The sequence below is a fragment of the Macaca fascicularis genome, chromosome 10 (genome assembly GCF_037993035.2).
Source record: "Macaca fascicularis isolate 582-1 chromosome 10, T2T-MFA8v1.1".
NCBI lineage: Eukaryota > Metazoa > Chordata > Mammalia > Primates > Cercopithecidae > Macaca > Macaca fascicularis.
In genome coordinates, this window is record NC_088384.1 from 118,800,951 (window position 1) to 118,828,638 (window position 27,688).

The window sequence follows — 27,688 nt, forward strand, 5'->3', positions numbered from 1 at the left end:
AGCCTAACAGAGAAATGTGCATCCCGGTCCCTGCAGGGCCACCCTGGAGGCGCCTCTGCACCTCCCATGCACAGCTCTGAGGGAGCTGAAAATTAGCACCAATTAGGGGAAAATGAAGCTCTTGGTTCCCTCCTGAAGCATTTGGTTGAAGCTTTCTGCACTCCTTTCTGGGGGCAAATGAGCGTCTCTTGGGACAGTTGTGTTTCTCTTGGGCAGGGAGCCACTGGCAGCTCCCCAGTGGGACTTGTACCTTCCAGTCCAGATTTCCACTTCGGAAAGGGAAGGTTCTAGAAAGTTCTAGAAAGCTCGGCTGTGGCTGACTGCTGGCTTAGGGCTCCAGCCTGTCTCACCTAGCAATGCAGGGAGAGCCATGTGGGCTGGCTTCTGGGGCTGGGGAGGAGAGAGACAGAGAGACACACAGGGAGAAACAGGGAGATAGAGAAGAGAGAGGGAGAGAGAAAAGGAAAGAGAGGAGAGAGGGAAAGGCAGAGAGAGAGGAGAGACACAGAGAGAAAGGGAGCAACAGAGGAGAGAGAGGGGAGGAGTGGGAGGGAGATGGCATCCTCTCCTCCCTGCCCTTGCCTGGGGTCTCGGCTGAGGGAGGGAAGGCTCTGTGCTGGGGAAGAGGCCTCCAGCGGGGAGTTGTGACTGATGAATATATGATTTGCTACTTTATCTCAATAGAGGATTCGAACAGCCCCCAGACAAGGTCGCATCTTTAATGATGGTTTTGGGTGCTGAGCCAGCCCAGCTTGGAGGAGGCTTCATTTCACAGATGAGGAGCCTGAGGCTGGGGGGAAGCCACGTGCTCAGATGCACACAGCTGGGGCCGGCGGCAGGTTTGCCCGACCTCAATTCTGTGCTTCTCATCCTGGAAGCGACTGCCTTGTCCCCTCTGCAGCCTCCTTCTCTGGCTCAGCCACGTAGGTCACTACTGAGTTCACTCTTCAGCCCTGGTGGGGGACGGGCAAGAGAGGCGGCGTGAGGGGCGGGCGGAGGCAGCCAGGCCTGGGGTGAGAGTTTTCTGGAGCCTTCTCTGGAGTGTGACCCCCTCCCCACCAAAAAAAAACTCTTGGCTCAGCTCTCGGGCTTTGGTGCAGCGGGGGGTCATGGCCAATGCAAAGGAGGCCGAGCTCTGCTCCCAGAAGGATGTGGCCCCGCTCATCTTACCTAGGCTTCGTTTTGGGGCCGTCTTTTTAGATGGTTGAAAATGAGTAACTCATCCTTGACCTTGTGCAATGCCCACGCCCTCTGCCCAGGGCTGACCTGGAGGCCCTGGGTTCTCTGCTGAGCAGAGCTAGGGCCAAGACCACGCCTGGGGAGAGAGGGGCAGACGCTGGTGTGCCTGGCCCAGGTGGCGTCCCACAAAAGCTGCAGGCAGCCCTGTCTAATGTGGCAGGCCTGGGCCACACGTGGCCACTGGGCATTGAGACATGGCTGGTCTGAGTGAAGATGAGCTTCGGCCTGAAATCCACACTGGGTTTTAGAGAGTTAATGCAGAAAGGCAGGTGTACAATAGCTCACTAATACCGTTGCACATTGAAATGGTATTTTGAATACATTAAGTTAAATAAGATATCGTATTAAAATTATCATAACTGTTTTCTTTCCACTTTTGTAATATAGCTACTGGTACATTTAAGCCTCACGTGGCCTGCATCCTATTTCCACGGGACTGTGCGTCCCGAGTCCCTCCCCGCCAACGAGAAGAAGCCCTCAGGTGGCCTCGGGGCATGTCCAGAGCCCGTGCAGCCTCCCCTCGGGGTGGGGTGCCACGTGCGGGGTGCCAGGCGCTGGCTAAGGCCCCATATGGAGGCTGCCCTGTGCGATGGGCAGTAACCAGCGGGATGCCATCGTGGGCAGTGATGTGCACGCTACAGAAAGATGCCCAGCTCCCTCCTCCCCCCCCACCCGGCCACCAGCTCAGTGCCAAAACTGCGGGCAGGGAGTGGGAGGCAGCGGGCGCCCTCGGGGAGCTACCAGGTCTGCGGGGTCCTTGGCAGAGGGGGCAGTTCTCAGCACCGGGAGGAAACTGTGCAGGATGGTCAGCCTGTCCCCACAGCAAGGGATGCTACCTGGGGCTCCCGGGTAGCCCCATTCATAGTTATTGGAATCGCTGCGATGGAGGCAGGCGGAAGAGGTGGCACTGCCAGGGAAGCAGGGGCCCCATGGGGAGAGAGTGGGTGCCTCCTTCACTTTCCTCAAAGCCTGGCAGCCTTGCAGTGAGACTGCCACTCTCTACAACAAAGAGCCAGCACCACTGCGCACGCCAGAGTCTCACAGATAAGCCGATTATGTCTTTGTGACAAACACATTATTAGGAGTGAGATGAATTCCTTCTGTGGGTGGGGATGGTTCAGAAAGAGGCCTCCCAGCCCCAGGAACAGCCTCACTGCAAGGTGGCCTCAGCCTCCCCCACGCTCCCCTGGAGGCCACCTCCTGGCTTGGGGGGTGGGTAACACAGGAGCCCCCCACCCCGACACGGCGAGGGGAGCTCACCTCCTGAGGCTGGAGCGCAGGGAAGGAGGAAAGGGCACACACGATGCCCGAGGACCAGGGACGGGGTCTTCCCCACTGTGACCTATGGGGCCGTGCAGGGGGCAGGAGCAGCCCCCATCCCAAAAGGAAATGGGACAGGAGTCGCCGAGAACCGGCCCCCTCACCCTTCAATTCCTCACGGGTTCAGCACTTTCTCTGAGGGGGTCTGGTCTGAATCCCAAATTCACACTCTGTATTCAACTGTTCCCTTCATTACAAAGAACAAATTTCAGAGCCCAGTAATTCCCGTTTAAATTTGTCAGTGTTCATCCCTCGACAGAAACGAGTGTGTGGTGATTACGAAAACCGGGGTATTAGCCCAGTGGACAGTTTGTTCTGAAACCTGTCCCTTCAGGGCAGGGCCTGGATTAGGAGGCCTGAGATCTGCCTGGAGCTTGGGGTGCCTCGGGCAGGGGCGTCATGGCTGTGGGTTCTCTGCACTTGCCCCATGGCGCAGGGCGGGAAGGGTAGCCAGCCTCCTTTCCCAGTCTGGGTCTGGGGCTGCTGCCCTTGGCAGCTGGGGAGACCCTGGGAGCCCAGAGGCAGAGCCCACTCCCTGTGCCTCAGGCGCAATCCCCTGAAAGACAGGTGTCGCTTGGTTTTCAAAAAGGCAGGAACCAAACCCCTCTCACAGTTCCAGAAGCTTCCCTGAGTCCCAGTTTAGGTGCAGAATCTCCTCTGTGGATCACTCCAGCTGGGGAACCAGGAGAGGGGGTTGGGGAGAGGAGGGAAGTGACTTCCACCTGCGGGTGGGGCCAAGCGACGGCTTCCAGCTGTGCAGGGCGGGCCCGACCCTCCGGGAGAGCCCTTTTCCCAGAGAGGACTCTGAGGCCCTGGCCTGTGGCTCCCAGGGAACAACCTGGACCCTCAGCATAGGACCCACAAGCCAAGGCCCTCCTCTCTTTTACTGCTTCGTTTTCCGTCTGTGACCAGGACCCAGGCCACATGCACACACCTTGCCTAGGAGTTACTTAGCGATGTGTTCGGCGGTGTCCCCACCCAAATCTCATCTTGAATTGTAATCCCCATAATCCCCCGTGTCAAGGGCGGGACCAGGTGCAGCTGACTGGATCATGGGGGCGGTTCACCCCAGGCTGTTCTTGGGATGGTGAGTGAATCGCACGAGATCTGATGGTTTAGAAGCGTCTGGCGTTTGCCCTGCTCTCACTCGCTCCGTCCTGCTGCCCTGTGAAGAAAGTGCCTGCTTCTCCCTCCACCGTGATTGTAGGGTCTCCTGAGCCTCCCCTGCCCTGCAGAACTGTCAGTTCAGCCTCTTTCCTTTATAAACTGCACAGTCTCGGCGGTTCTTTAGAGCAGCGTGAAAATGGACTCAGACCCTCGGCCTGGGCCCAGTCTTTTCCGGACGGATGGTGCGATGGTCGGCCCTGTGTTCACGAGGACGGGGCCAACCCACCCCCACCTGGAGCTGTAAAGTTCATCAGCCCCACCTGCTCCTCTCCGTACTGCTGTGGCCGCGTCGGCCACCGTGAGTGGTTCTGCTCAAAAGTTGAGATCCTCTGGCCCACGAAGCCACAGCGACTCACTCTCTGGACCTTCACAGAAAGCATCCACTTGCCCCGCCCTAGGATGCGTGTCCAGAGGTGAAATGGCTCCCTCTGTGCTGTTGGAGAGCCCCTGGACTCACGGCTGTGCCCCTGCTCATCGGGCACAATGGCAGGCACAGGACCCCTGTGAGGCCACTTGTCCCACTTGCAGGGAGGGGCCGAGCATGGGACACAGCATCCACACCTGCACTTCAACCCTCGGTGGCCTTGCCCCGCTCAGGGGCTGAGGAGAGCCTGGAGAGAGATGCCATCCCTGCCTGGGCGCTGCGATCCTCCTTCCTTCCCACCTGCCCTCGCCCCCACATCTGCCCATCGCCAGGTCCCACCCCCGATGCAGGCCACACCTGGGTCCCCCCCAGCCCCAGCCCTGAGAACAAAGCCCAAATGCAGTTGTGGCTGCAGCAGCCTCCTCCTTTACCTCCTGCTGCTGCTTCCCACTTCTGAGCAACTCCAAGGCCAGGATTGATGACTTGACCCCTGCCCCCGGTCCTCCCCGCCCCCCACACACCTGCACCACCTCACACACTCTTACCTCCTTCCTCCCGGCCCACAGATGCCCTTCAGCCCTGGAGCCTCTGTGGAAATCTCCCTCCTCTGGAAAATGGCCCCTTGTCTCCCCCAGACCACACTGCATGCCCCCTGGTCCTCTGTCACAGCCGCATCCCTTTCCCTGCAGTGCCCATCTGCCCAGGTCTGCCCGCCCCACCCCCTCCTCTGCCTCTGTGCGAGGCGCCTCGGATGCCTCAGGTGCACCGTCAGGGCTTGTGAAGGCTCCATGAGGCAGACCTGGGCACTCAGTGCACACAGAGGGTGCTGGAGGGTGCAGATGGCCGGCCTGGGTGAACCCAGGGAAAGGACAGACAAGGCAGGCGCAGCCACTGAGTTCTGGAACATTCCAAGAAGAGTCAGGCAAACTACTCCCTGCTCAGGTCTGCAGCCCAGCTTGGGGAGAAGCCTGAAGCCGCGGGGTCAGCCTCCCAGCTGCCGGCAGTAATAGCTGAGCCACGGGGAGGCCTCATTTCCTGAAATGGCCTCAGCCGCCACGTGTTCCTGCAGGGTGGAAGGACAGGCTGATGACCACGAGCGAAGCATCAGGAAAATCTCCCAGGGAGCCTGTGAGCCGCGCATCTGGCTCTCTAGAGACCTCCTGGAGCCAATCAGCCTTCTCTGGCTTTCACGGCTCATACCTTGCAAGGCGGCCACAGGCCTCAGCTGGGCCTGGGTCGGGGCCTTCAGCCACACCTGGGTGGGCAGGGAGCCCTGTGCACAGCCTCTCTTCTGCCTGCAGGGTTAGCATGGCAGGAACCCGGCCTGGAGGCTGGGAACACGCCCAGGCTCGCACTGGTCCTTCAGGTGGCTCCAGCCTTGCTGCTCTTGGCAGCAGAGATGGCGGAGGGTCTAGGTGGACCAGCCCATCCCTTTCCATCATGAGGAGGAGACAGGGCCAGCACGAGAAGGGAAATAAGCTCAGGGTCGTTCAGTGGGGCCAAAATCCTGGGCTGCCTTGTTCTTGAGTCTAGGATCTAGAAACAGGGAAAATCTGGGACTTGCCGCCTCCGTAGTGATCCGTCTTCTACACACGCATGTTTTCATGCACGGAGCCATTCATAGAACAGAAAAGCCTGCTCACTGTTGGAAAGGAAAGCCCTGCTTGGCTGTGAGGGAGATGCCTGTGGAAGCTCATGTCATGTGGCGACGTTGGGGCCCCGTCGGGCTCTTGAGACTGAACCGGGAGAGGCTGAGAGGCTCTCCAGGACATTTCTGGGCAGCAGGACCCTCTGGCTGTGCTTGGCCCCGGCCCCTGGGCTCTCTCGGTTCACCGAGTCTCCCATGTCCCATGCTCTTGAATTCCCAGACTCGGCATTTGATGGGGCGGCCCTGGGTCCCACCACCTTTCCAGAGCACTGGCCCTTCCTCTCGGCCACGTAGGGTGGAGGCTGGCGCCCCTGGAATCACACAGGAGGGGCCTGGCTGAAGCACAAAGGGCGGAGATCCAGAGTTAAGCCAGAGCCTGGGGCTCCTCTGAGCCCAGGGGCTGGGCAGCTGGTGAAGCCAGGAGAGCCAGATACCACTGAGTCAGTCCCTCCCATGCAGGTACTCGGGGGTGTGAGGGGCAGCCCCGGCCCTCCTGTCTCACCCCTGCAGCCTCCTCCGGTGGGTGAGGACCCTTGGCTCTGTGTCCTCCATAATCAGATTCACCACGGCAGGGCACAACTAATTCCATTGACACTGCTGAGATGCTGTGTACAGCCAGACGTCCATGGGACACGGTGGCCAGCTTGGCCAGTGCGTGGCCACTGGGCGCCAGGAGGGGCAGGATATGCCTGATGCCCATATGGCTGCATGGCAGAAGGGCACACAGAACCATGGGGCTGGAGGTGCAGCGGCCAGTGACGGCCAGAACTGGAGAACAGGCCAGTGGGGTGCAGGGCATGTCCTGCACACACAGCCCGGGCATGGCTGTCCCGCAGGCAGCTGGGAACACTCGCTCTTTTCCAAATGTGTGCTTTGAAATGGAAAGTTCAGTCCTGCTGGGACTGCTGGCCCCCAGCAGCGCCACCTCGTCCCCAGCTGCAGGGCCTCCCCTCTTGGTCATAGCTGGGGCTTTGCACAAACTCCCCGGAAACCCACGGCTTGCATTTGCAGGTCTCTGGGCTTTTCCTGCATGGAGCAGAGAACTTTTCCCGATGGCATGGCTTTTGTCAAGGGACCGGGCTCCAAAACGCTCTGTGCTAAGTGTGTTGGCCCCACTTCTAATCTGTCAGGTTAGTGCCCTGCGTTCTAGAAAAGTGTAAACAAAAGCTTTAGCAAACCTGATCAAATGCGCTCATTCTTAGTCATAGGGTGAGCGGCAGGCAGATCTCACAAGTCGTGCAGGCCAGAAGGAAAAGGGTTGTGCCGACAGTCTGAGGGTAGAGACGAGAGCTGTGGACTCAGGCCCAGGGGAGCCCCCACCTGGTCACGGGTTTCCTCATCTGAGAAACAGGAGTGTGAGGCCCCACCAGGGATCCTTCTGCTCAGATCCCCAGAGAGGTGGGGGCTGTGACTGGGGCCAGAATTCCACCCCTGACTCACTGCTCTGCGCAGCCTCCTGTGCTTGTCAAGAGTTTTTGGCCGGGCGCGGTGGCTCAAGCCTGTAATCCCAGCACTTTGGGAGGCCGAGATGGGCGGATCACAAGGTCAGGAGATCGAGACCATCCTGGCTAACATGGTGAAACCCCGTCTCTACTAAAAATACAAAAAACTAGCCGGGCGAGGTGGCGGGCGCCTGTAGTCCCAGCTACTCGGGAGGCTGAGACAGGAGAATGGCGTGAACCCGGGAGGCGGAGCTTGCAGTGAGCTGAGATCCGGCCACTGCACTCCAGCCTGGGCAACAGAGCGAGACTCTGTCTCAAAAAAAAAAAAAAAAAAGTTTTTAAAGCCCCGTCATTTCTTCTCAGCAGGTGCCTCGTGGGTGTGGGCGTCCTCATGGGCTTGAAGCTGGCAGATATTTGAAAACATGGCCGAGACCCGCAGCCCACAGCCTCAGCCGCTAGCTGTCATCTGTCGCTGCCTGTGATTTACTCTTGAGAAATGCTGGAGCAGCTGAAAAGCAACTCGCCACTGCAGCACTGCCCTCAGAGTGACTAATGGGGCATACCTTCCCCAGATGTTGCTGAGGGTCCTGGGCCCCGGCCAGGCTGAGCGAGGGGAGGGCCGTTCCCAGGGCTGAGGGCCAGGAGCCTCCCCTCCTCCTGTCCTGGAGAGCACCTGCCCAGCACAGGTGGAGGAGGTGAGGATGTCAGGAAGGCCCTTTCCCTAATCCAACTGAGGCCCTCTGGGCTAAGTCAGTGGTCTCCTGGCAGCCAGGCTGTCAGCCGGGCACAGACAGGATGTGGCTTCCAGGGGCTTCTGTTCTGCCAAGTCCCCACTCAGACAGTGGCCTCTATGGCTCCAGCAATCAGGAGGGAAAATATTCCGACTCCCACCCTCAGGGCTCCCTGCTGCCTGGAAGAGGAGAGGAGGGCACGCCTCTTGCAGAGGTGACGGGTGACTCACCTGCCCCGCTCAGAGGAGGGGGTCTGCAGGTAGCCAGAGTTCTCCTGATGGGATCCTTGCCCCCCGCTGGCTTGGGGGTCCCCATACCGGCCCCCTGCCCCACACCATGTTCCTCCCCACCCCAGGTCTGTGCGCCCCTTCCAGCATGCCTGGGCACTGTCCGTGGTACTGAACCCCTGAGGCTCCCTGGGGCTCTGGCATTCTCTTGAGCTTCTCCCAGAAATTCCAAACCAGAAGAAAAGCGCAGGGACCAGAGTGGAGGAGCCATGCACAGAGGCTGTGGGGCAGGCTCTGTCCCTGGGAGGTCAGCAAGGAGCCACAGCCTTGGACTAGAGGCTCTCAAAACCTGGCAGTGGCCCACAGAAGGCACATGCTCAGGTGAGGCACGTGCCGCCAAAGCTTCACCAGTAGGGAGGAGGACCCTGCTTGTAGGCTGGTCCCTGATGGAGGCAGTGAGAGCTCATGCTGTGGGATCAGGCCCCTGGGTTCACAGCTGTGCCTGGGTTTATCTACAAGATGAGGCTGACAGGAGCCTCTGCCTCACAGACAAGACCTGTGTGCCTGGGGTGGTGCACACAGAGCTGTGTAGACCCCAGGACAGTCGATGTCAGCTAGAAAGTGCAGGTTAGAGGAATTCAAACCATTATTTTTTAATACGGGGCCAAAACCTGCACATCAGAGCTCTCTGATGAAGGTGTGGATGGGGTCGTGATGGGCCAAGTACTAGCCAGAAGCTGTGCTGTCCATTTCATCCCCTCCCCACGGTGGTCCCACAGACACCATGGTGGCTCACATGGCCCCTCCAGGTCATACGCCCGTCCTCTCCCCAGTCCTGTCCTCAGGGACTCAGAAACCCTGGCGTTCCAGGAGGTGGTGTGTAGGCTCCTCCTCAGGCCAGGTCTGCGGTCACTGCTGACCACACAGCAATGCATGGCTTTCCAGGCTCCCGTCCACCGTGGGTCAGGCATGTCTCCACTGGGCAGCAAGTCCCACGGCTTTGCATTCCAGATCCCAGCAGCATCGTGAGCCGGGCCTGAAACTGCTTAGATGCCTGGGAGGGATGACCGAGGGCAGAGACTGGGGACTGAGGGACAGCACAGTATCCCAAGCTGGCCACTACCAGAACCTTCTAGAACAAGGTCAGACCACCAGTTCTTTATGCCTTCCGTCCTCTGCTCCCCAGACACCTGCTTACACAAAGTCCTAGGTCTCAGGTGTCCTGTGGGTGGCCCACGGTGGCCACTGCTTTTCCCTGGGTCCCCCCATGGTGTCTCCTCTGAGGACAGCCACTGGTCAGAGCCTCCTGGATGACCTCACTCCTGGAAAGCACTGGGCTGTGTCACCTTAAAGATCCCTTTGCTCTCTTGGCCCTGGCACCCCACCTCTGGCATGGGGAGCAGGGACCCTCCAGGGTTTCCATCTCTCTCCCCCAGTGTTTCCCCAGTTTCAGGGCTGTGAGGTGGTCACCGTGGCTTTGGTGTGGCTGTGGGGTTCCTGTTCATCCCAGGGCACCTGTCGCAGGACACATCCACAGCAGAGGCGAGTGGAACGTTCTCTGAGTTTCAGCTTCGTGTTGGTAGTTCACTGTGGGAATCTGGCTTTGGGGGAACACACCTGAGACCCTCCCAACTACCCTGCCCTCTCCCCAGATCAGCTCAGTGGGCTCCAATCCAGAGTCAGGCTGGAGGGGAGCACGGAGCCGCCCCTGCTGGACGCGCATCCCGGCCATCTCAGGCCCACCCATTGCCTCATTGCCCCCTGCCCCCAGTCCAGTCAGCCGAGTGCCCCGTGGTGTGAGCATCAGGACATGGTGACCAACCTCAAAGGGTGGGCCTTTGAGTTGTTCCGCAGTCGTTGGTGTTTTGAACAAGCCTGTGCTGACAGCCCTGGCACACAGCGTTTCTGAATTAACTCTGCCGTCGTTCCTGGCCTCAGCTGTGGTGGGGAAGGCAGGTCGGGGTCATGAGAACCCTGAGGGTTGCTCCCAAGTCAGTGTTTGCTGGGTCCAGCGGGGGCCTCTCCACCTGGAGTCTGTCTGGGAGGTTAGAAGAGACCGTCCCTGAGCCCGGGCCCTGCTGGGGCTGGTCATCCGCTCAGGGAGGGGGCGATCCCCTGCCAGCCCAGCAAGGCCACCCCAGCGGTCACCACCTTGGGAGGGTGTGGACAGGAACCTCCCCTCCCACCCGCCGCACAGCTTCTGCAGCCGTCTTACAAAGCCTCTGGGTTCTGCAAAGCAAAAGTGTTTTGCACCTTCCCACTCAGCACAGGCTGGCCATGGAGCCGGGAAGCAGTGGGCCAGTCTGGGGCTGTCTCTTGATCTAAACATGATGGGATTAATTAGAGAGAAAGGCAGAATACAAAACAAGCAATTGCTCTCGAAGAGTGAAGTGAGAACGCCCTGCCTGAGGTTGAGGGGCTGAGGCCGGCTGTCTGGAGCCTGTGTCGGGGGCACCCTCCTGCTGGCTGGCTGTGCCCTCACCCGTGGACAGGCATACCATGTGCACCCCTCCCACTCCCCACCTGGTCTCCACGGCCAAGCTCAGACCAACCACCCAGAGGCTGCAACCTCACCCAGATCCCCCTAACACACCTGCTGTTTCATTGTCTAACCTTTCACTCAACCTCCCTCCTCCTCAACAAAATTACAAACGCAAGGGGGCAGAGGCCAGGCTGTCCCTCCCATAGGCCTGGCCCCACCAGCCGTCGCCCCAGCGTGTCCCATCCCAGCCTCCCGAGTCACAGCCCTGTGCCCCCCAATTTGCTCCCTTTTCTACACCCAAGGGAGCACAGTCAGTGCTCCGGGAACTGAGGCAGCACCTCTGGGCTCACTCTTCTAGAAATGATGCTGAGGGGCCGGGCGCGGTGGCTCACGCCTGTAATCCCAGCACTTTGGGAGGCTGAGGTGGGCGGATCATGAGGTCAGGAGATCGAGACCATCCTGGCTAACGTGGTGAAACCTGTCTCTACTAAAAATACAAAAAAATTAGCCTGGTGTGGCAGCTGGGCACCTGTAGTTCCAGCTACTCGGGAGGCTGAGGCAGGAGAATGGCGTGAACCCAGGAGGTGGAGCTTGCAGTGAGCTGAGATCGCACCACTGCACTCCAGCCTGGGTGACAAAGCAAGACTCCGTCTCAAAAAAAACTAAAAATAAATAAAAAATAAAAAATTAGCTGGGCATGGTGGCGCGTGCCTGTAATCCCAGCTACTTAGGAAGGCTGAGGCAGGAGAATTGCTTGAACCTGGGAGGTGGAGGTTGCGATGAGCCGAGATTGCGCCACTGCTCTCCAGCCTGGGCAACAAGAGCAAAGCTCGGTCTCACACACACAAAAAAAAAAGAAAGAAAGAAAAAAGAAAAGAAAAAAGAAATGGAGCCCAAGAGGACCTGCCGAGCTCACAGCTGGCCAGGGAGCAAGCCAGGCCACCCTTCCTGGCACCAAACCCCAGGCACTTGGCTGCCTCCCAAAGACTTGAGGCCCTACCAGCCACTCAAACGCCATCCCCCAGACCCAGACAGGGCCAGGAGGCAGGGGATGGCCGCTGAGGGGTGCACACAGCAGAGGATACTGCCCGAAGCACGAATGAGATTCCCATGGAGGCAGCCCCACCTCCAGACCACCACGGCTGTCACAGCAGACACCCCTGTCTCCCACCACGACCTTCTGCTCTGAAACAATCACCCCCAAAACCTCAGACCCAGCCACTGAGGCCCACAGCCCAGAGCCCAGCTACCCAGCCAGCTCCGAGGTGGGTGGCCCAGCCAGTTCCTGCCACCTGAGGGTGCTGGTACACACACCAGACTCAGAGGGAGACCCAGACAGACGGCGACACTGAGACACAGAGGAAAACAGAGACACTGAGACAGAGAAACAGACACACACAGGAAAACAGAGACACAGAGACAGAGATACAGAGGAAAACAGAGATACAGAGAGAGAGACACAGAGACAGAGATACAGAGACACAAGAAAACAGAGAGAGAGAGAGACAGAGACACAGATAAGATACAACCGAGATAAACAGATGCAGGAAAACGGACTCAGAGAGAGACACAGGAGAACAGAGACACAGAGACACAGAGACACAGAGAAACGACAGAGACACACGGAGACAGAGACACACGGAGACAGAGACACACGGAGACAGAGACACAGGAAAACAGTGAAAGACACAGAGGAAAACACACAGAGATATGCAGAGAGACACCGCAGAGGCACAGACACAGGAAGGAAAACATACAAGGAGAGACAGAGTCACAGAAAAACAGACATCACAGGAGAAAGATACAAAGAGAGACAGAGACACGTGTTCTGTGTCACCTCCAAATCCAGCTGTGGCACGGACCCCGCTGGGACTGGACAGCCTCGCCGTCCCCAGGGCTTCCCTGATGTCGGCCACGACCCTCCCCTGCTGCTTGGAATTGCAAAGCCAGGTGGTCTGGGAGTCACAGCCACCACGCGTCCCCCGGAATATTCATGGGGCTGGGCCAGGTGACTCCCTGCTCTCTTTAGAGACAAACAGAAAGGCTCCAGGGTGCTGTGGCGTCAGTGGCGCTGAGGCGTCTTCTGGCCGGCCCTGCATGACCTTCAAGCTGCTTGAGTCCACTAGACAAAGTCCCTCGAGGCCACCCTATGTGGCCAGGGCTGAGACGCCTAGAGAGGTAGATGCTCAGCCTGGGCAGGGACGGGGGCCAGACCTAGCAGGGGTCAGAGAAGGGGTCAGCCAGGAGGAAGGTCCAGGCTGCCGCCTGGGGGGTCGCCACCAGGCCCCACGCTACCCCAGCCTGGCCGTCTGCTTCCTGTTCAGTTCTCACCCCCTGAGTTCTCAGGTCCTTGAGTTTAAAGGACCGTCTGCCAGGAGTGCTCAGGGTCCCTGCAGGCTCGTGGGTGCCATCAGGTCAGAGATGTGAAGTCGCCTCTGAGCAGAGGCCTTCCCGGAACCCCCAGCACTACCGCAGCCAGGCTGCCGCAAGCATCGCTGTGTCTGTAGCTCTTATTGGCCCTGAAGTTACTGCAGGTGGTTCTGTCAGTGGTCTCTCCTCCCCAGGATCCAAGACCCCTGATGGGAGGGGCTCCTATGCCTTCTCCAAAGCAGTGATGTTTGTGGGAGGGGACAGAAGCAGGAAGGGAGAAAGGTGGAGGGAAGCTAGACTAACCAAGAGAAAAGGGAGAAGACGTAGCTAAAATCAGAAGTGAAAGAAGAGACTTCACGAGATGCCACAGAAATCAAAAGGATCATAATAAACTGTGAACAATTTTATACAAACCAGCTGGACAGCCTGGAAGAAATGGATACATTCCTAGAATGTAAAGAAACTCACAAGCTTCCTAGAGTCAAACATGAAGAAATGGAAAATCTGAAAGGACCAGTAACAAATAAGGAGACTGAATCAGTTATCAAAAACGTCCCAAAAAAGAAAACCCCAGGGCAGGACCAGGTTGCTTCGCTAATGGATGCTACAAACATTTAAAGAAGAATTAACGCCAGTCCTTATACAATTCTGAAAATGTGAAGAGGAAGGAACACTTTCTAACTCATCTTACAAGGTCAGCATTGTCCTGACACCAAAGCCAGAGAATGACGCTATGAGAAAAGAACCAAGAGGCAAAAATTCTCAACAAAATACTAGCAAACTGCATTCAACGCCATGTTGAAAGGATCATCCTTCATGAGCAGGTGGGATTTATCCCTGGGATGCAAACGTGGTTCAGCACACGCGAATCAGTAAACGTGATTCACCATATGAACGGAATGAAGGACAAGAGCCATTCGATCATCTCATTTGATACAGAAAAAGCATTTGACAAAACTCAGCATCCTTTCATGATAAAAACACTTAACAAACTGGGTATTGAAGGCATGCTACACAATAAAGGCCATGTGTGACAGACCCACAGCTAACACCACACTCAGTGTAAATACCACGTATGACAGACCCACAGCTAACGCCACACTCAGTGTAAAGGCCACGTATGACAGACCCATAGCTAATACCACACTCAGTGTAAAGGCCACGTATGACCCGCAGCTAACACCACACTCAGTGTAAAGACCACATATGACAGACCCACAGCTAACACCACACTCAGTGGTAAGAAGTAGAAAGCTTTTTCTCTAAGGTCAGGCAAAGCAAGGATGCTCTACTCAACATGGTCCTGGAAGGTCTAGCCAGAGTCATTAAGCAAGGCAAAGCAGTAAAAGGCATTCACATCAGAAAGGAAGAAGTAAAATTTTCTCTGCAGATGACATGAACTTATGTATAGAAAACCCTAAAGACTCCACAAAAAAAAAAAAAAAAAGCTGTTAGAACTAATAAACACATTGAATAAAGTTGCAGGATAAAAAATTGACATATGAAAATGAGTTGTGTCTCTATATACTAACAATGAATTATCCCAAAAAGAAATCAAGAGAGCTGGGCACAGTGGCTCACACCTATAATCTCAGCAGTTTGGGAGGCCAAGGCAGGTGGATCACCTGAGGTCAGGGGTTCGAAACCAGCCTGGCCAACATGGCAAAACCCAGTCTCTATTAAAAATACAGAACTAGCTGGGCATGGTGGCACATGCCTATAATCCCAGCTACTTGGGAGGCTGAGGCAGCAGAATTGCTTGGACCTGAGAGGCGGAGGTTGCAGTGAGCCAAAATGGTGCCATTGCACTCCAGCCTAGGCAACAAGAATGAGAATCTGTCTCAAAACAACAACAACAACAAAAAAAAAAAGCAAGAAAACAATCCCATTTATAATAACATCAAAAAGAGTAAATTTAACCAAGGAAGTAAAAGACCTGTACACTGAATGTAACATGATGAAAGAAATTGACACAAATAAATGGAAAGATATCTCATGTTCATGGTTTGCAAGAATTAATAGTGTTAAAATTTTTGTACTATCCAAAGTGATCTACAGATTCAGTGTAATCCCTATCAAAATTTCAATGACGTTTTATGCAAAATAGAAAAAAAAATCCTAGGATTCATATTTAACCACAAAAGAGCTCAAATAGTCAAAGCAATATTAAGAAAGAACAAAACTGAAGGCATCACACTTCCTAATTTCTTTTTATATTACAAAGCTATAGTAATCAAAACAGCATGGTACTAACCCCACATAGATCCATGGAACAGAACAGAGAGCCCAGAAATAAACCCACTTTTATACAGTCAAATAATCTTTGACAAGGTGCTATGGTTTGAATGTCCCCTCCAAAACTCATATTAAAACTTCATCCCCAGTGTGACAGGATTGAGAGGTAGAGCCTTTCAGAGGTGATGGGATCTGTGAGGATTCAGCCCTCATGAATGGATTAATCCATTCATAAATAAATAAGTTAATGGATTAAGGGGCAATCACACAAGGGGAGCTGGTGGCTTTATGAGACGAGGAAGAGAGACCTGGGCTAGCACGCTCAGCCCCCTCTGCACATGATGCCCCACGCCACGGCGGAACTTTTCCAAGAGTCCCCCCCAGCGAGAAGGCTCTCATCAGTTGCATCCCTTGGGCCTTGGACTTCCCAGCCTCCATAACCATGATAAATACATGCCTTTTCTTTATAAATTACCCAGTTTCAGGTCTTCTGTTATAAGCAACATAAAATGGACTTAGACACAAGGGCACCAATACATGGTGGGGAAAAAGCAGTTTCCTCAGTGATGGGAAAACTGGATATCCCCATGCAAAAGAATGAAATTGCACCCTTATCTCACACCATGCAAAAAAAAAAAAAATCAGCTTAAAGTGGATTAAAGATCTAAACATAAAACCTGAAACTGTAACACTGCTAGGAGAAAACATAGAAGAAAAGCTTCTTGACATTGGTCTCGGCAATGATTTTTTTATGACAGCAAAAACACAGGCAACAAAAACAACGTAAATGAGACTACATTAAATTGAAAAGTCTCTGCACAGCAGAAGAAACAACAAAATGAAAAGGCAGTCTACAAAATGGGAGAAAAATAAGCAATTTAAAAATGGAAAAGGGACCTGAGTAGACATTTTTCCAAAGAAGAGCTACATATGGCCAATGGGTTTATGAAAGGTGCTCAACACACCACCACTAGTCATCAGGAAACTGCAAATCAAAACCACGGTGAGCTACCCCCGTACAACTGTTAGGATGGCGACCATCAAAAAGCAGGCAGATAACTAGTGGTGGGGACAATGTGGCAAAAAGGGAATCCTGGTGCACTGTTGGTGGGAATGTATGAAACGGGTACAGCTGTTACGGAAAACAGTATGGGGACTCCCAAAAAAATTAAAGATGGAACCACCATAGGATCCAGCAATCCTACTTCTGGGTGTTTATGCAAAGGAAGTGGAATCTGGATCTTGAAAAGATCCCTGCAAGCCCATGTCCACTGCAGCACTGTTCACAATAGCCAAGATACGGAATCACCCCAAGTGTCCCTCGACAGACCCACGGATCGGATCGAGAAAGCATGGTGCGGATACACAGCTGAGTGCTGCTCCGTCTTGAAAAACAAGCAGATCTTGTCATTTGCAGTAACCTCAATAAACCTGGGGACATTATGCTAAGTGAAATAAGCCAGGCGCAGAAAGACAAATACTGTGTGATCTCGCTTATGTGTGGAATCTGAAAAAGCCAAACTCGTGAAAACAGAGAGCAGAGCACTGAGTGCTGGGGGAGGGGAATGAGGAACGGGGAGAGGACGATCAGGGGCTGCAAAGTTTCAGGTATAAGGCGAGTAAGTTCTGGAGCTTTGAGGTATGGCATGAGGACCAGAGTTAACAATACTGCATCGCACACTCAAAATTTCCTAGAATAAATCTTGTGTTCTCGCTACAATAAAAGGGGGTCACTATGTGAGGTGATGGATGTGTTCATTAGCTTGATAGTGGTGATCACTTCACAATTATCCATAGATCAAAACATCACATCGTACACAGTAAATAGATACAAATTTTTTGAGATGGGCGTCTCGCTCTGTCACCGAGGCTGGAGTGCAGTGACACAGTCATAGCTCACTGTAGCCTCAAACTCCTGGGCTCAAGCACTCCTCCCATCTCAGCCTCCCAAGTAGCTGGCACTATAGGCATATGTCACCATGCCTGGATGACTTTTTAGTTTTTGTAGAGATGGGGTCTCACTATGTTGCCCAGACTGGTCTGAAACTCCTGGCCTCAAGGGATCTTCCTGCCTCAGCCTCCCAAAATACTGAGATTCCAGGAATGAACCACGGTACCTGGCCAATAGATACAATTTTTATTTGTCAATTATCCCTCAATAAAGCTGTGGGAAAAGGTTAAAAATACATACATTTAAATTTAAAACTTCCATGAAGGTTTTTGGTTTTAGGTTTTAATCTTTTCAATCTTCTCACCATCTGGAATTTTTTTGGTGTAAGATCTCTATGAGTTATGGTACAAGCTCCAGGAACTAAGTCAAATTGTCTTATCCCTTAAAAAAAGGAATATTTATTTCGCTCAAGACACACTGAAAGTCCAACAGGCACCGCTTGATCCAAGAGCACAAACGACGTCCTGGAGTGCTCTGTTCCACCGGTGCTGGCTCCATTCTTAGGCAGGTCTTCCCTAAAAGGTAGGAAAACGGCACCGATGGCCACAGATGCATTTCCCGCTCAGTGAGCCCAGGCAAAGCTGGTGTCTAACAAAGGCCTGGGGCCGGCCCTCATCAGACAAATGTGATTGGTGCAAATCTTTGGCTGACCTGTCCAATGAGGGTCCACCCAGGCCTGTTGGGATGTGTTGATTGGCCAGGTCTGGGCCACATGCCAGCTGGATGGAGGGTGCACGGCTCCCCAGGGGAAGGAGGCTGTGGTCCAGGCCATCAGCTGTCCAGCACCATGCCTGGGTGGCCAGTCTTCTCCCCGATGATCTGGATGCTGTCTCCATCACAGACGGAGCTTCTGTCTGATCTGGCACAGTCAATGCCGAATTCCCTTCATTAAGGTCACTCTCAGTGACACTCAGGTACATCCCAGTGGCTGGCAAGGCTGAGGCTCCCTTGTCTCAGCGACCTGCCACGCTGCCTTTCAAGAGCCTTCCTGGCCATTCTGAGACTATTTCCCACTTGAATTGTAGAGTCCGTGTGTCTATGCACATAGCTCTCGTGTTTTATGGGGACTGGATGTACAGAGGTGATCTCAACGGGTCCTTCTGTCTGTCCAGGAAGGGGCCTGTCCTTGCGCCTGCTCAGTCCTTCCCTCACCCCGGCAGCATCGCAGCCTTTCCTCCGAGCCCCGCGCTGCTCACGGACGTGCTCCCTTTGCTTGTCGTGGAGGTGGGGGCAGCTCCTTACCCAGAGCGGGAGAGATTACAGGAAAGGACACCATGAGCCAAAGCCCTGCTTCCAGCTGTGCGTCTGGGAAGAGAAGGCTGGCCCCGGGAGTCAGGGTGCATTCTCCTCACCCCCCAATCCTACTGAGCTTCAGTCTCCAGGGTGGGCAGGTGGGGGAGGCGGGGGAGGGCCACACTCCCTCTGCAAGGCGGGGCTGCCCTGCCTCTGTCCCCACACACGGCCCTGTGGCAGCCTCTGCTCCCTCCCTCTGGAAACTGCAGGATCCTTCCACAGGGGCAGCCAGGGGGTCAGGACCAGACCACCGGCCCTGGGGCAGCTACCACCGGCCCCCAGAGGTAGCTATTTTTGCCGCCCGTGTCGGTGAGGTTGGTATTTTAAATGTTTTGACATTTAAAATCTGTGTTGGATACATTGGTGCTGTTTAAACTATCCCCGGATTGCAGTGACTCACAGGGAATTGGTTTGTCTCCTGAGGCTGGGCCTGGCCATCCCCCGTCCCCGCTCCCAGCAGCCCGAGTGGGAAGAGGGAGTTTTTACCTGCCCCCAGTCCCACCAGCACCTTGTTGTCCTGCAGAAGGTGGACTTCAGCCGGAGCAGCAGAAATGAGGGACGTGGGGCAGCCTCAGATCCAGACACCCATGCAGGGGAGGGCAGAAGAGACCCGTCGTCCAGCCAGGGTCAGCAGCAGTGGCAGTGGCTGTCAGGAGCCCACACAGGTGGCAGGAGCGAGGGACGCGGGGCTGGCAGGTGCAGGACGCTGCCTCCCGGGGGTTTGAGTGCCCCCTCTCTGTGCATGTCTTCTGATCTGTTAGCAGAACTCTGCTGAAATGGAACAGGAGGGTGAACTCAGACTGCCTCCTCCCTGAAGGCCTCTGAGTGCTTCTGAGCGGAGCCGGGAGCTTCAGTGGGAGCAGGAAGGACCTTCAGAGGTGCCTCAGCCAGTGCCCAGAGGGGGCCAGGGAGAAAACCCACCGACATTCCCACGACCCGGCACCTCTCAGTGGCTGCCCTGTCCCATGGCCACCGCCGCCTTCACTAGCAGGACACGGTGAGGATTGTCTTCACTGGGACCGTCCTGACTTGGACTGTTGAGGCCACACGGCTCTGCCCTCCCTGGTGGGAGGAGGTCGGGAGGGAGGTGGCCCCTGCAGCCCAGCCCAGGGAATCCCACGGCAGATACTCCCGAACTTTCTACCGAAATCACAGCCACGGGCCGCAGAGCCAGTACACGCCACTTCTCCAAGATACCCAAAAGCTTCTTGGAATCAGAAATTCAGCATGAGGATCCCAGGCAGCTTGGCAGAGAGGGGGCAGCCTCCGTCTCTGGCACAAGATCAAACCCGCAAGTGCGGAAGCCAAAGGCACCAAGATCTGGCTTGCAGAGAAGAGCATCTTACAAAGAATCCAAGGCCAAGGAAGGTTTTAAAGCCATTGATGGCTGTTATTCCACTGCCCCGGGGAGGGGTGCCGGTTTCTCCACTGGAAGCTGGGCCGTGGCCGTCCTGGCGGGTTTCCCTGCTGCGCGTCCACAAACGCATCCCCTTCCTGTTCTGAGCAGCAGCTCTGGTTGAGGAGGAGGCTGGGCCTCTGGGCAGCAGCTCTGGTTGAGGAGGAGGCTGAGCCACTGCCCCATCTGGGGAAGCCACGGCCACGCTGCCGCTGCCTGCAGAGTCACGTCTCAGCCAGGAGTCGCAGAAGGAGCGGGACTCAGCTCGGGCCAGGCTCAGATCCAGGCGCAGCCCCTCCTGCGCTGGAGTCTTTGGGCAGGATCTCTAGCCTGTCCAGGACTCGGATCAGGTGCCGAGTAGCTGTGATGACCCAGCCTTGTGGGTTGATGTGGAAGCTAGAGTTGGGGAGCGGGGGCTCCAGGTGCTAATAACAGGGGCCCTGTACCTTTCAATGCCCTGAGAGGTAGCTGGGCGAGAGGAAGGGGCTTCTATTAGTGTGAGCTGTCAGGACCTAAGAGAACCGTCTGCACACAGCTGCAAGGCCAGAGCTTGGCTGTCCCACAAGACGGGCCTCGGAGGGGGCAGCCACGTGCTTGCGGGCCTCAGCCATAAATACAACGTGTCCAGACCTGGGAACCAAGAGCCCAGGGCCTTTGCCACAGCCGGGACACCCCAGTGTTTGTGTTCCTTGCTGTGTACAAGTGGGACCCTCAGGAGGGGCCCATGAAGGTGGGGGAGTCTGCGAACTTCTTCCCAGTCCGAGGCAGGGTCGGGGGCAGGCTGAGGGCCAGCTTGGAACAGCGGCTGGGGTGGCTGTGTCTTCTGGGCAGCTGGGATAGGGCCGGACCTCCTGAACTTGTGTTGATTGAGGGCCTCGCACCTAGCAGGCCTGACACCCCAGCCAGCACGGCAGGCATCCCAGGCGGGGGTGCATGGGTCCCGCTGCTGGCTCTGACGGCCTCCCCCTTCCTCTCTGCAGGTCAACACCTTTATGTCCTTCATATTCCCTATGGTGGTCATCTCGGTCCTGAACACCATCATCGCCAACAAGCTGACTGTCATGGTACGCCAGGCGGCCGAGCAGGGCCAGGTGTGCACGGTTAGGGGCGAGCACAGCACATTCAGCATGGCCATCGAGCCCGGAAGGGTCCAGGCCCTGCGGCACGGCGTGCGCGTTCTACGTACGTAACCTCTGGGCCCTCCAGGGGTGGGAGGCAGGCCAGGGCCAGCAAAGGCAGCGAGCACTGAACCACCCCAAGCCTGGGCAAGGTTTAAAGACATAGGGATGGAGCTATCAGGCCAAGACCCAAGGGTGCCAGCTCCCCCCTGCACTCCATCCCTCCATCTATCCATCCATCCTTCCTTCCCTCTATCCATCCATCCTTCCTTCCCTCCATCCATCCATCCTTCCTTCCCTCCATCCATCCATCCTTCCTTCCCTCCATCCATCTACCCCTCCCTCCTCCCTTCATCTCTCCCTCCATCCAACCATCCCTCTCTCCCTCTCTCCATTCACTCCTCTACCTCTCCCTCCCTCCCTTCCTCCCTCCCTCCAGCCATCCATCCCTCTCTGCCTCCCTCATTCCATCCCTTCCTCCCTCATTCCATCCCTCCCTCCCTCATTCCATCCCTCCCTCCCTCCCTCCCTCCCTCCCTTGTTCACATTCTCCAAGCAGGACTTGGAGAGTGTGATGGGAATAGGAGAGAATGAAGCCCTTCCATGCCTGAGACCCAGGTCTTCAGTTTGGTTTGCCTGAAGCATTTGGCTTGAGCTCCTCCCTGGTGCTGGCCCATTTTCAGGGCTTGTTCGAAGATGTGGCCAGTCACAGGAGAGGCCCACAGCCAAGTATATGACCCTAAGGGAGCCTGGCTCTGGGCTCAGCCTTCCCTGCTCATGGGAACCAGCCAGAGCTTTGGACACAGAGCTCTCAGGGCTGGTGAAGCCCAAGGTGTGGCCCACACAGCAGGGCAATGCCCATTCTGTCAAAACCCTGAGGACCAGCCCCAGCTCAGGACTGCTGGCTTGCCGACCTCCGAGGTGTGTCCTGGGCCTGGCGTGTGCCTGTTGTTTTAATAGCAGCCATCCTAATAGATTTGAGGTGGCATCTCATTGTGGTTTAGATTTGCATTTCTCCAGTGATTTATGATTAATGATTAATAACATCTTTCATGTGCTTGTTGACCATTTGTATCTTCTTTGGAGAAATATCTGAGTCCTTTGCCCATTTTTGAATTGGATTGTTTGTTTTCATGTTGAGTTTTAAGAGTTATACTCTTGAGGTTAACTCATTATCAGATGTGATTTGCAAATATTTTCTCCCTTTCTATGCGCCAACTTCCACTCTCCCGATGGCATCCTTTGATACACAGAAATTTAGTGTTTATGTTGTTCAATTTATCTACTTTTTTCTTTTGTGACCTGTGCTTTTGGTGTCATACCCAAGAAATCATTGCCAAACTCAATGTTGTGAAGTCATTATGTTTTCTCCCAGGAGTTTTGTGGTTTTAGTTCTTATGTTCAGGTCTTTAATCCACTTCAAGTCCATTGTTGTATATGGTGTGAGGGGAGGATCCACCTTCATATAAGTGGATGTCCCGTTTTCCTAACACCCTTTGTTGAATAGACTGTCCTTCCCCCACTGAATGGTCTTGTTGAAGATCACTTGACCATAAAGGTGAGGGTTCGTTTCTGGGATTTCTAGTGTATTCCCTTGGTCTTTTTGTCTATCCTTAAGCCAGCACAACCCTGTAACTTTGTAGTAAGTTTTGAAATCAAGAAGTGTAAGACCTCCAACTTTATTTTCTTACAAGATTGTTTTGGCTGCCCAGGATCCTTTGAGATTCCATATGAATTGTAGGATAGATTTTTCTATTTCTGCAAAAAGCATTCTTGAAATTTGATAGGGATTGAATCTGTAGAGGGCTTTGGGTGGTACTGATACCGTAACAATATCAAGCCTTCCAATCCATGAACATGGGATGTCTCCTTGCACCTCCCTCAGGCCATGTGTCTCTTTATCTGAGGCCGTTATCTCTCTGTCTCTGAGGCCATGTTTCTGTCTCTGAGCCAGTGTCTACCTCCCTGAGCCCATGTCTCTCCCTTTCTGAGCCTGTGTCCTGTCTCTGAGCCTGTGTCTCCCTCCCCAAGCCCACGTCCCTCCCTCTCTGAGCCCGTGTCCTATCTCTGAGCCCACGTCTCTGTGCCTCAGGTGCAGTGGTCATCGCCTTTGTGGTCTGCTGGCTGCCCTACCACGTGCGGCGCCTCATGTTCTGCTACATTTCGGACGAGCAGTGGACTCCGTGAGTACTGGGAGGTTGGGTGCTGGACAAGTCAGTGCTCCCAAAACAGAGGGTGGGTGTGGCAGGCACTGCTGAGAGGACCTGCTCAGGACAGGGGTGTGGTGTGTCCCCCGGTGACTCCCTGGGCAGGGCTGTGCTGTGACTGGGGCTGGGAGAAGGCCATGGAGGGATAGGTTCAGGGCAGGGACTGTGCAGGCCAGTCTGGTGCAGAGAAGGAAAGTCGGTCCTAAGAGAGATGGCCCAGGCAGTTTCCCGAAGGCATAAAGAGAGACATCCCTGGCTCAGTTGGGAACATGGTGGGGGTGTCACCTCCTCATATGGGAGCTGTCAGAGACCCAAGGCCACCCAGGTTGGACCCACAGGGCTCAGCCTGGAATTATACTCAGGGCTGTGACTTATCGCAGCAAGAGCTGCAACACTGACAAACTTTGCTTATACAGCAAAGTCAGCAAAGGGAAAAGACACATGGAGTGGGGTCAGGGGGAGACCAGATGCAGTTTCCAGGGCTCCCTCCCAGAGGAGCCTCACGGGACGATGTGGGGGCTGATCACAGGGGCACCCACTGCCTGGCAAACCCCTACTGTTTGCACCAACAGTTCAGGTGCAGGGAGCCCCTCTCATCCAAAAATGGTAGAGCCTTCCCAAATCCAAAGCCCCAGGCACCAGCCAGAGGCCAGCCTTGCCGGCTGGCCATCCTGAGATGGCAGCTTGGGACCTACTTGTGAGCTGTGTTCTGTGCAGTGGGGCTGCCAGATTCCAGAATAACAGGTTCCTTCCAGTGACAACCACTGGGGAGGGCGCACCTAGGACCAATGAGGGGGAGAAGGCACAGGCAACAGTGCGGCCACCGCAAAAGCTTCTGAAACTCAGGGCTGCCTGGTGGTAATTGAGCTGCCTGGTGAGGGAGGAGGGCACGGTGTGTGGCTGCTGGGGAGGCGTGGAGGGGGTTCCTGCCCTGGCTGTTTGGTTAGGCCAGGACCAGCTGAGCCCTGGACCCTTGGATGCACAGAGCTGCGAAGGGCAATGCAGGTGGCTGCAGGGAGAGGTAGGGATGGACAAGCAGAGTCCACGCCCCGCCTAAAGAAGCCCAGGCTGGGCAGGTGCACAACCAGAACTTGCAGCTGCTCAGGAGAAGCCAGACCCTGGAGTTTGTTGTGAAATGTCCCCATGCGCAACCATTCTCAAGTGGTGTTTTAATTAGCGTCTGAGCCACCACATCCCTCGGCCACTGTGGCCCCGGCTGTCACCCCCGCCTTGGGGCCCTCAAGAGCTCTGTCTGGGGTCTGAGTGCCTCGTCTCCCCGCAGGTTCCTCTACGACTTCTACCACTACTTCTACATGGTGACCAACGCACTCTTTTATGTCAGCTCCACCATCAACCCCATCCTGTACAACCTCGTCTCCGCCAACTTCCGCCACATCTTCCTGGCCACACTGGCCTGCCTCTGCCCTGTGTGGCGGCGTAGGAGGAAGAGGCCAGCCTTCTCGAGGAAGGCCAACAGCGTGTCCAGCAACCACACCCTGTCCAGCAATGCCACCCGCGAGACGCTGTACTAGGCTCTGCGCCCCAGGCCGTGTCCAGGAGGAGCCTGGCCATGGGTCCTTGCCCCCGACAAACAGAGCAGCCCCCACCCAGGAGCCTTGATGGGGGTCGGGCAGAGGCCAGCCTGTGCTGGAGTCTGAGGCCTGGGACCCCCAATCCACCCCCCAACCCCTGTTTCTCATCCGCGTCTCCCGGGCCTGTCCCCAACTCCTCCCCACCCCTCCCCCATCTCCTCTTTGAAAGCCAGAACAAGAGAGTGCTCCTCTCCCAGATAGGAAAAGGGCCTCTCACAAGGAGAAATTAGTGTGCAGCCAAAGGCCATTTTCTTTGTTCCCGGACTAATGGATGGTTCCAGAGAAGGAAATGAAAGGTGCTGTGTGGGGCTGGGCCTCTGATGTCTGGGCTGCTGTTCCCATGTCCACATCTCTGAGGCCTGCACCCCCTCTGTCTAGCTCGGGGAGTCCAGCCCCAGTCCCACAGGCTCCGTGCCTTTGGGCCTTGCCTGCAGACCCTGCCAGGCAGACCCATGCCCCCCTCCTCAGGCAGTTCCAAGAAAGCTCCCTGACTCTCCCCTTCAGGCCTGGCAAGCTGGGGGCCACTGCTGGGGCCAGGTGTCCCTCCCACCACCCTTGCCGCAGGCAGCCGTAGCCCCCAGAAGGGACCATGAACCCAAAAAGGACAAAAATGGGTTGACCTGGAATCGCCCAGACCTCGGCCTCCCCTCCTCCCTCCCATCTTCACCCAGGCCAAGGCCCAGGGGCTCTGCTGGGACACCAAGTGGGAGGGGGCTCAGGCCTCAGCCTCACGATCTTTAGCTGTGGCCTCTCAGGCTCGGCAGAAGGGACACCGGATCAGGGGCCTGGTCTCCCGCACCTGCCCACGTGGCCATGGCCAGGATGGGGTGCGCATTCCGTGTGCTCTGCTTGTGGCTGTGCAGGATGACGTCTGGCAGCCAGGCCCCGAGCTGGCTTCAGGGTGGGGCCTTGAAAAGGGGAACGTGGGACAGGGCCGATGGTGCCTGGTCCCTGAGTAAGACGCCAGGTCCCAGGAACTCAGGCTTCAGGTGAGAAGGAGCCGTGCGTCCAGGCATCGCTGGCCGGCAGCTCTGGGCTGAGGCACAGACTCATTTGTCACCCTCTGGCGGCGGCAGCCCTAGCCCCAGCCTCCAAGCAGTTGAAAAAGCTGGCGCCTCCTTGGTCTCTAGGATCCAGGCTCCACAGAGGACAGGACTGGCCAGGCCCCTGGCTTAAGAAGGTTGCCTGAGCCCAAGAGAAGACATTCCCAGCAGAAGCTGGCCGGGACCAGCCAGGAGCTGGGAGCCACAGGAAGCAAAAGTCAGCCTTTTCTTCAAAGAATTTCCATGTCTCGGAGCAGCCTTTGCCCAGGGGAAGTGGGCTCTGGGCAGGCTGCCTGCACCGGCCATGTGGACCTGGGACCCGGACACCTGATCTTGGGCTGTGTTCAGCCACTTTGCCTTCTCCAGACTCAGTTTCCCTGTCTGTGAAATGAGAGTTGAATGCTATAGTATCTGCAGTCACTTGGATCTGGCTGTTGAGTTGATGGGTTCCTTGAGCCCCACAAAATCCCTCTCCAGCCACAGGACCCTTCGGCTCACCAAGAACAGGGCCCAGGGGAGTCAGGCCCATTCGCTGCACTTCCTATCATACCTTGCCTCCCACAAACCTTGTCAGCCAGGCAGCCCTCCCAGCGACCGAGGGCCACCAACCCCAGGGAAACAGGGCGAGCACAGAGGGACCTTCCTCCCCCACAGAGCTCCCATGACATGGTCTGCTCTGGGCAGAGGAGATTTGCTGCCAGCCAGGGGGGTCCAGAGGCCAGTGCAGCCCCTACCCCTGCTCAGGAGTGTTAGGAGTGGGCTCAGAGTTTAGCAAATGCTAAGGCCCTTCAGGCTGGGCTCTGAACGCGGACCTGGACTCGGAGCCAGACAGGGGAGCCTCAGACCCTTCTCTGGGGCTCCTGGACCTTGGGCCATAATTTCTGAGCCTCGGTTTTCTCATCTAAAAAACAGGTGTGATCGTTCCACCCTCTCACCTGGAAGGGACTGTCCTGGAGGACACACCCTGGAACAGACAGAATGGTGTCTCTCAGGATGGTGCTCTGAGAAAGGGCAACGTGGATGCCACACTGCCCCAGACCCTCGGTAGACGCAGGATCTCCAGGGCGGAGTCTGTGACTGTGACTGTGACTGAAGTCGGTTTTTCCTATTGATGTTTTTATGCTCCTCTCTGTGCACTTGCTGTAGGTAGGGACACATGTCCATGCACCACAGACACACCCACGACACCTGATCTTATATCATTAGCTTGCGGCCAGGTCACGAGGTGTGCCCAGAAGCTGGCCCTGCCTGCCACGAGTGCGTCGGTCATGGAGTCTGGAGCCCCTGAGCCGCCCCCGGTGATGACGCAGCCCCGTAGCTCAAACGCCCACCCCCACTCCCACCGTCTGCAGTTGATGAAAACAAACCCCTGTATCTCTTAATAAAGGTGTCCGAAGGGCCCTGGATGTGGACTTGAGTGTTGAGGGCCTGCACGTGCCCACCCACTCATTCATTCGCTCATTCATTCATTCAGACACACACCGACGCAGCAGCCAGCCTGCACTGGGCCTCTTACCAAACACCACAGGGCTTTGGCCCCAGAGGCTGGCGGGCGGGGGCGCCAGGATCCCTCTGCTCACAGCCCACCCACCCTCCCTAATTCTTCAAGGAGCAGCAGACCTCCTGCAGGGCCTAGTGACCACTGAGGGGCCTGTGTGGGCAAGTCCTCACCGTCTCCTGAGCTTCAGTCTCCTGATCTGTGCGCGGGACACAGAGGAGGCTCAGTGAAGCGGGGAGCCCGGGGTCCCATGACCGCTCAGCTCAGATCTCCATGGCCCCCTCTAGCCAACCCAGGGGTCCTGTGGTTGGTGGGGTCATGGCCTTGTCAAGGCCTTAGCAGTGGACAGACAGGCCTGGGTGCAG

The 27,688-nt window shown here is 56.0% G+C and overlaps 1 protein-coding gene across 1 annotated transcript in view; it reads left to right on the top strand.

Annotated features, from left to right (window-relative positions):
* NTSR1 (neurotensin receptor 1) overlaps positions 1 to 27,225 on the top strand; it is a 55,015-nt gene extending 27,790 nt beyond the window's left edge. Inside the window, exons 2-4 of the mRNA XM_005569538.5 lie at positions 20,846 to 21,047; positions 23,076 to 23,166; positions 24,473 to 27,225. Coding sequence (XP_005569595.1) covers positions 20,846 to 21,047; positions 23,076 to 23,166; positions 24,473 to 24,722 — 543 coding nt within the window. The 3' untranslated portion in view covers positions 24,723 to 27,225. The remainder of the gene's footprint in view (positions 1 to 20,845; positions 21,048 to 23,075; positions 23,167 to 24,472) is intronic.
* The last annotated feature ends 463 nt before the right edge of the window (positions 27,226 to 27,688 follow it).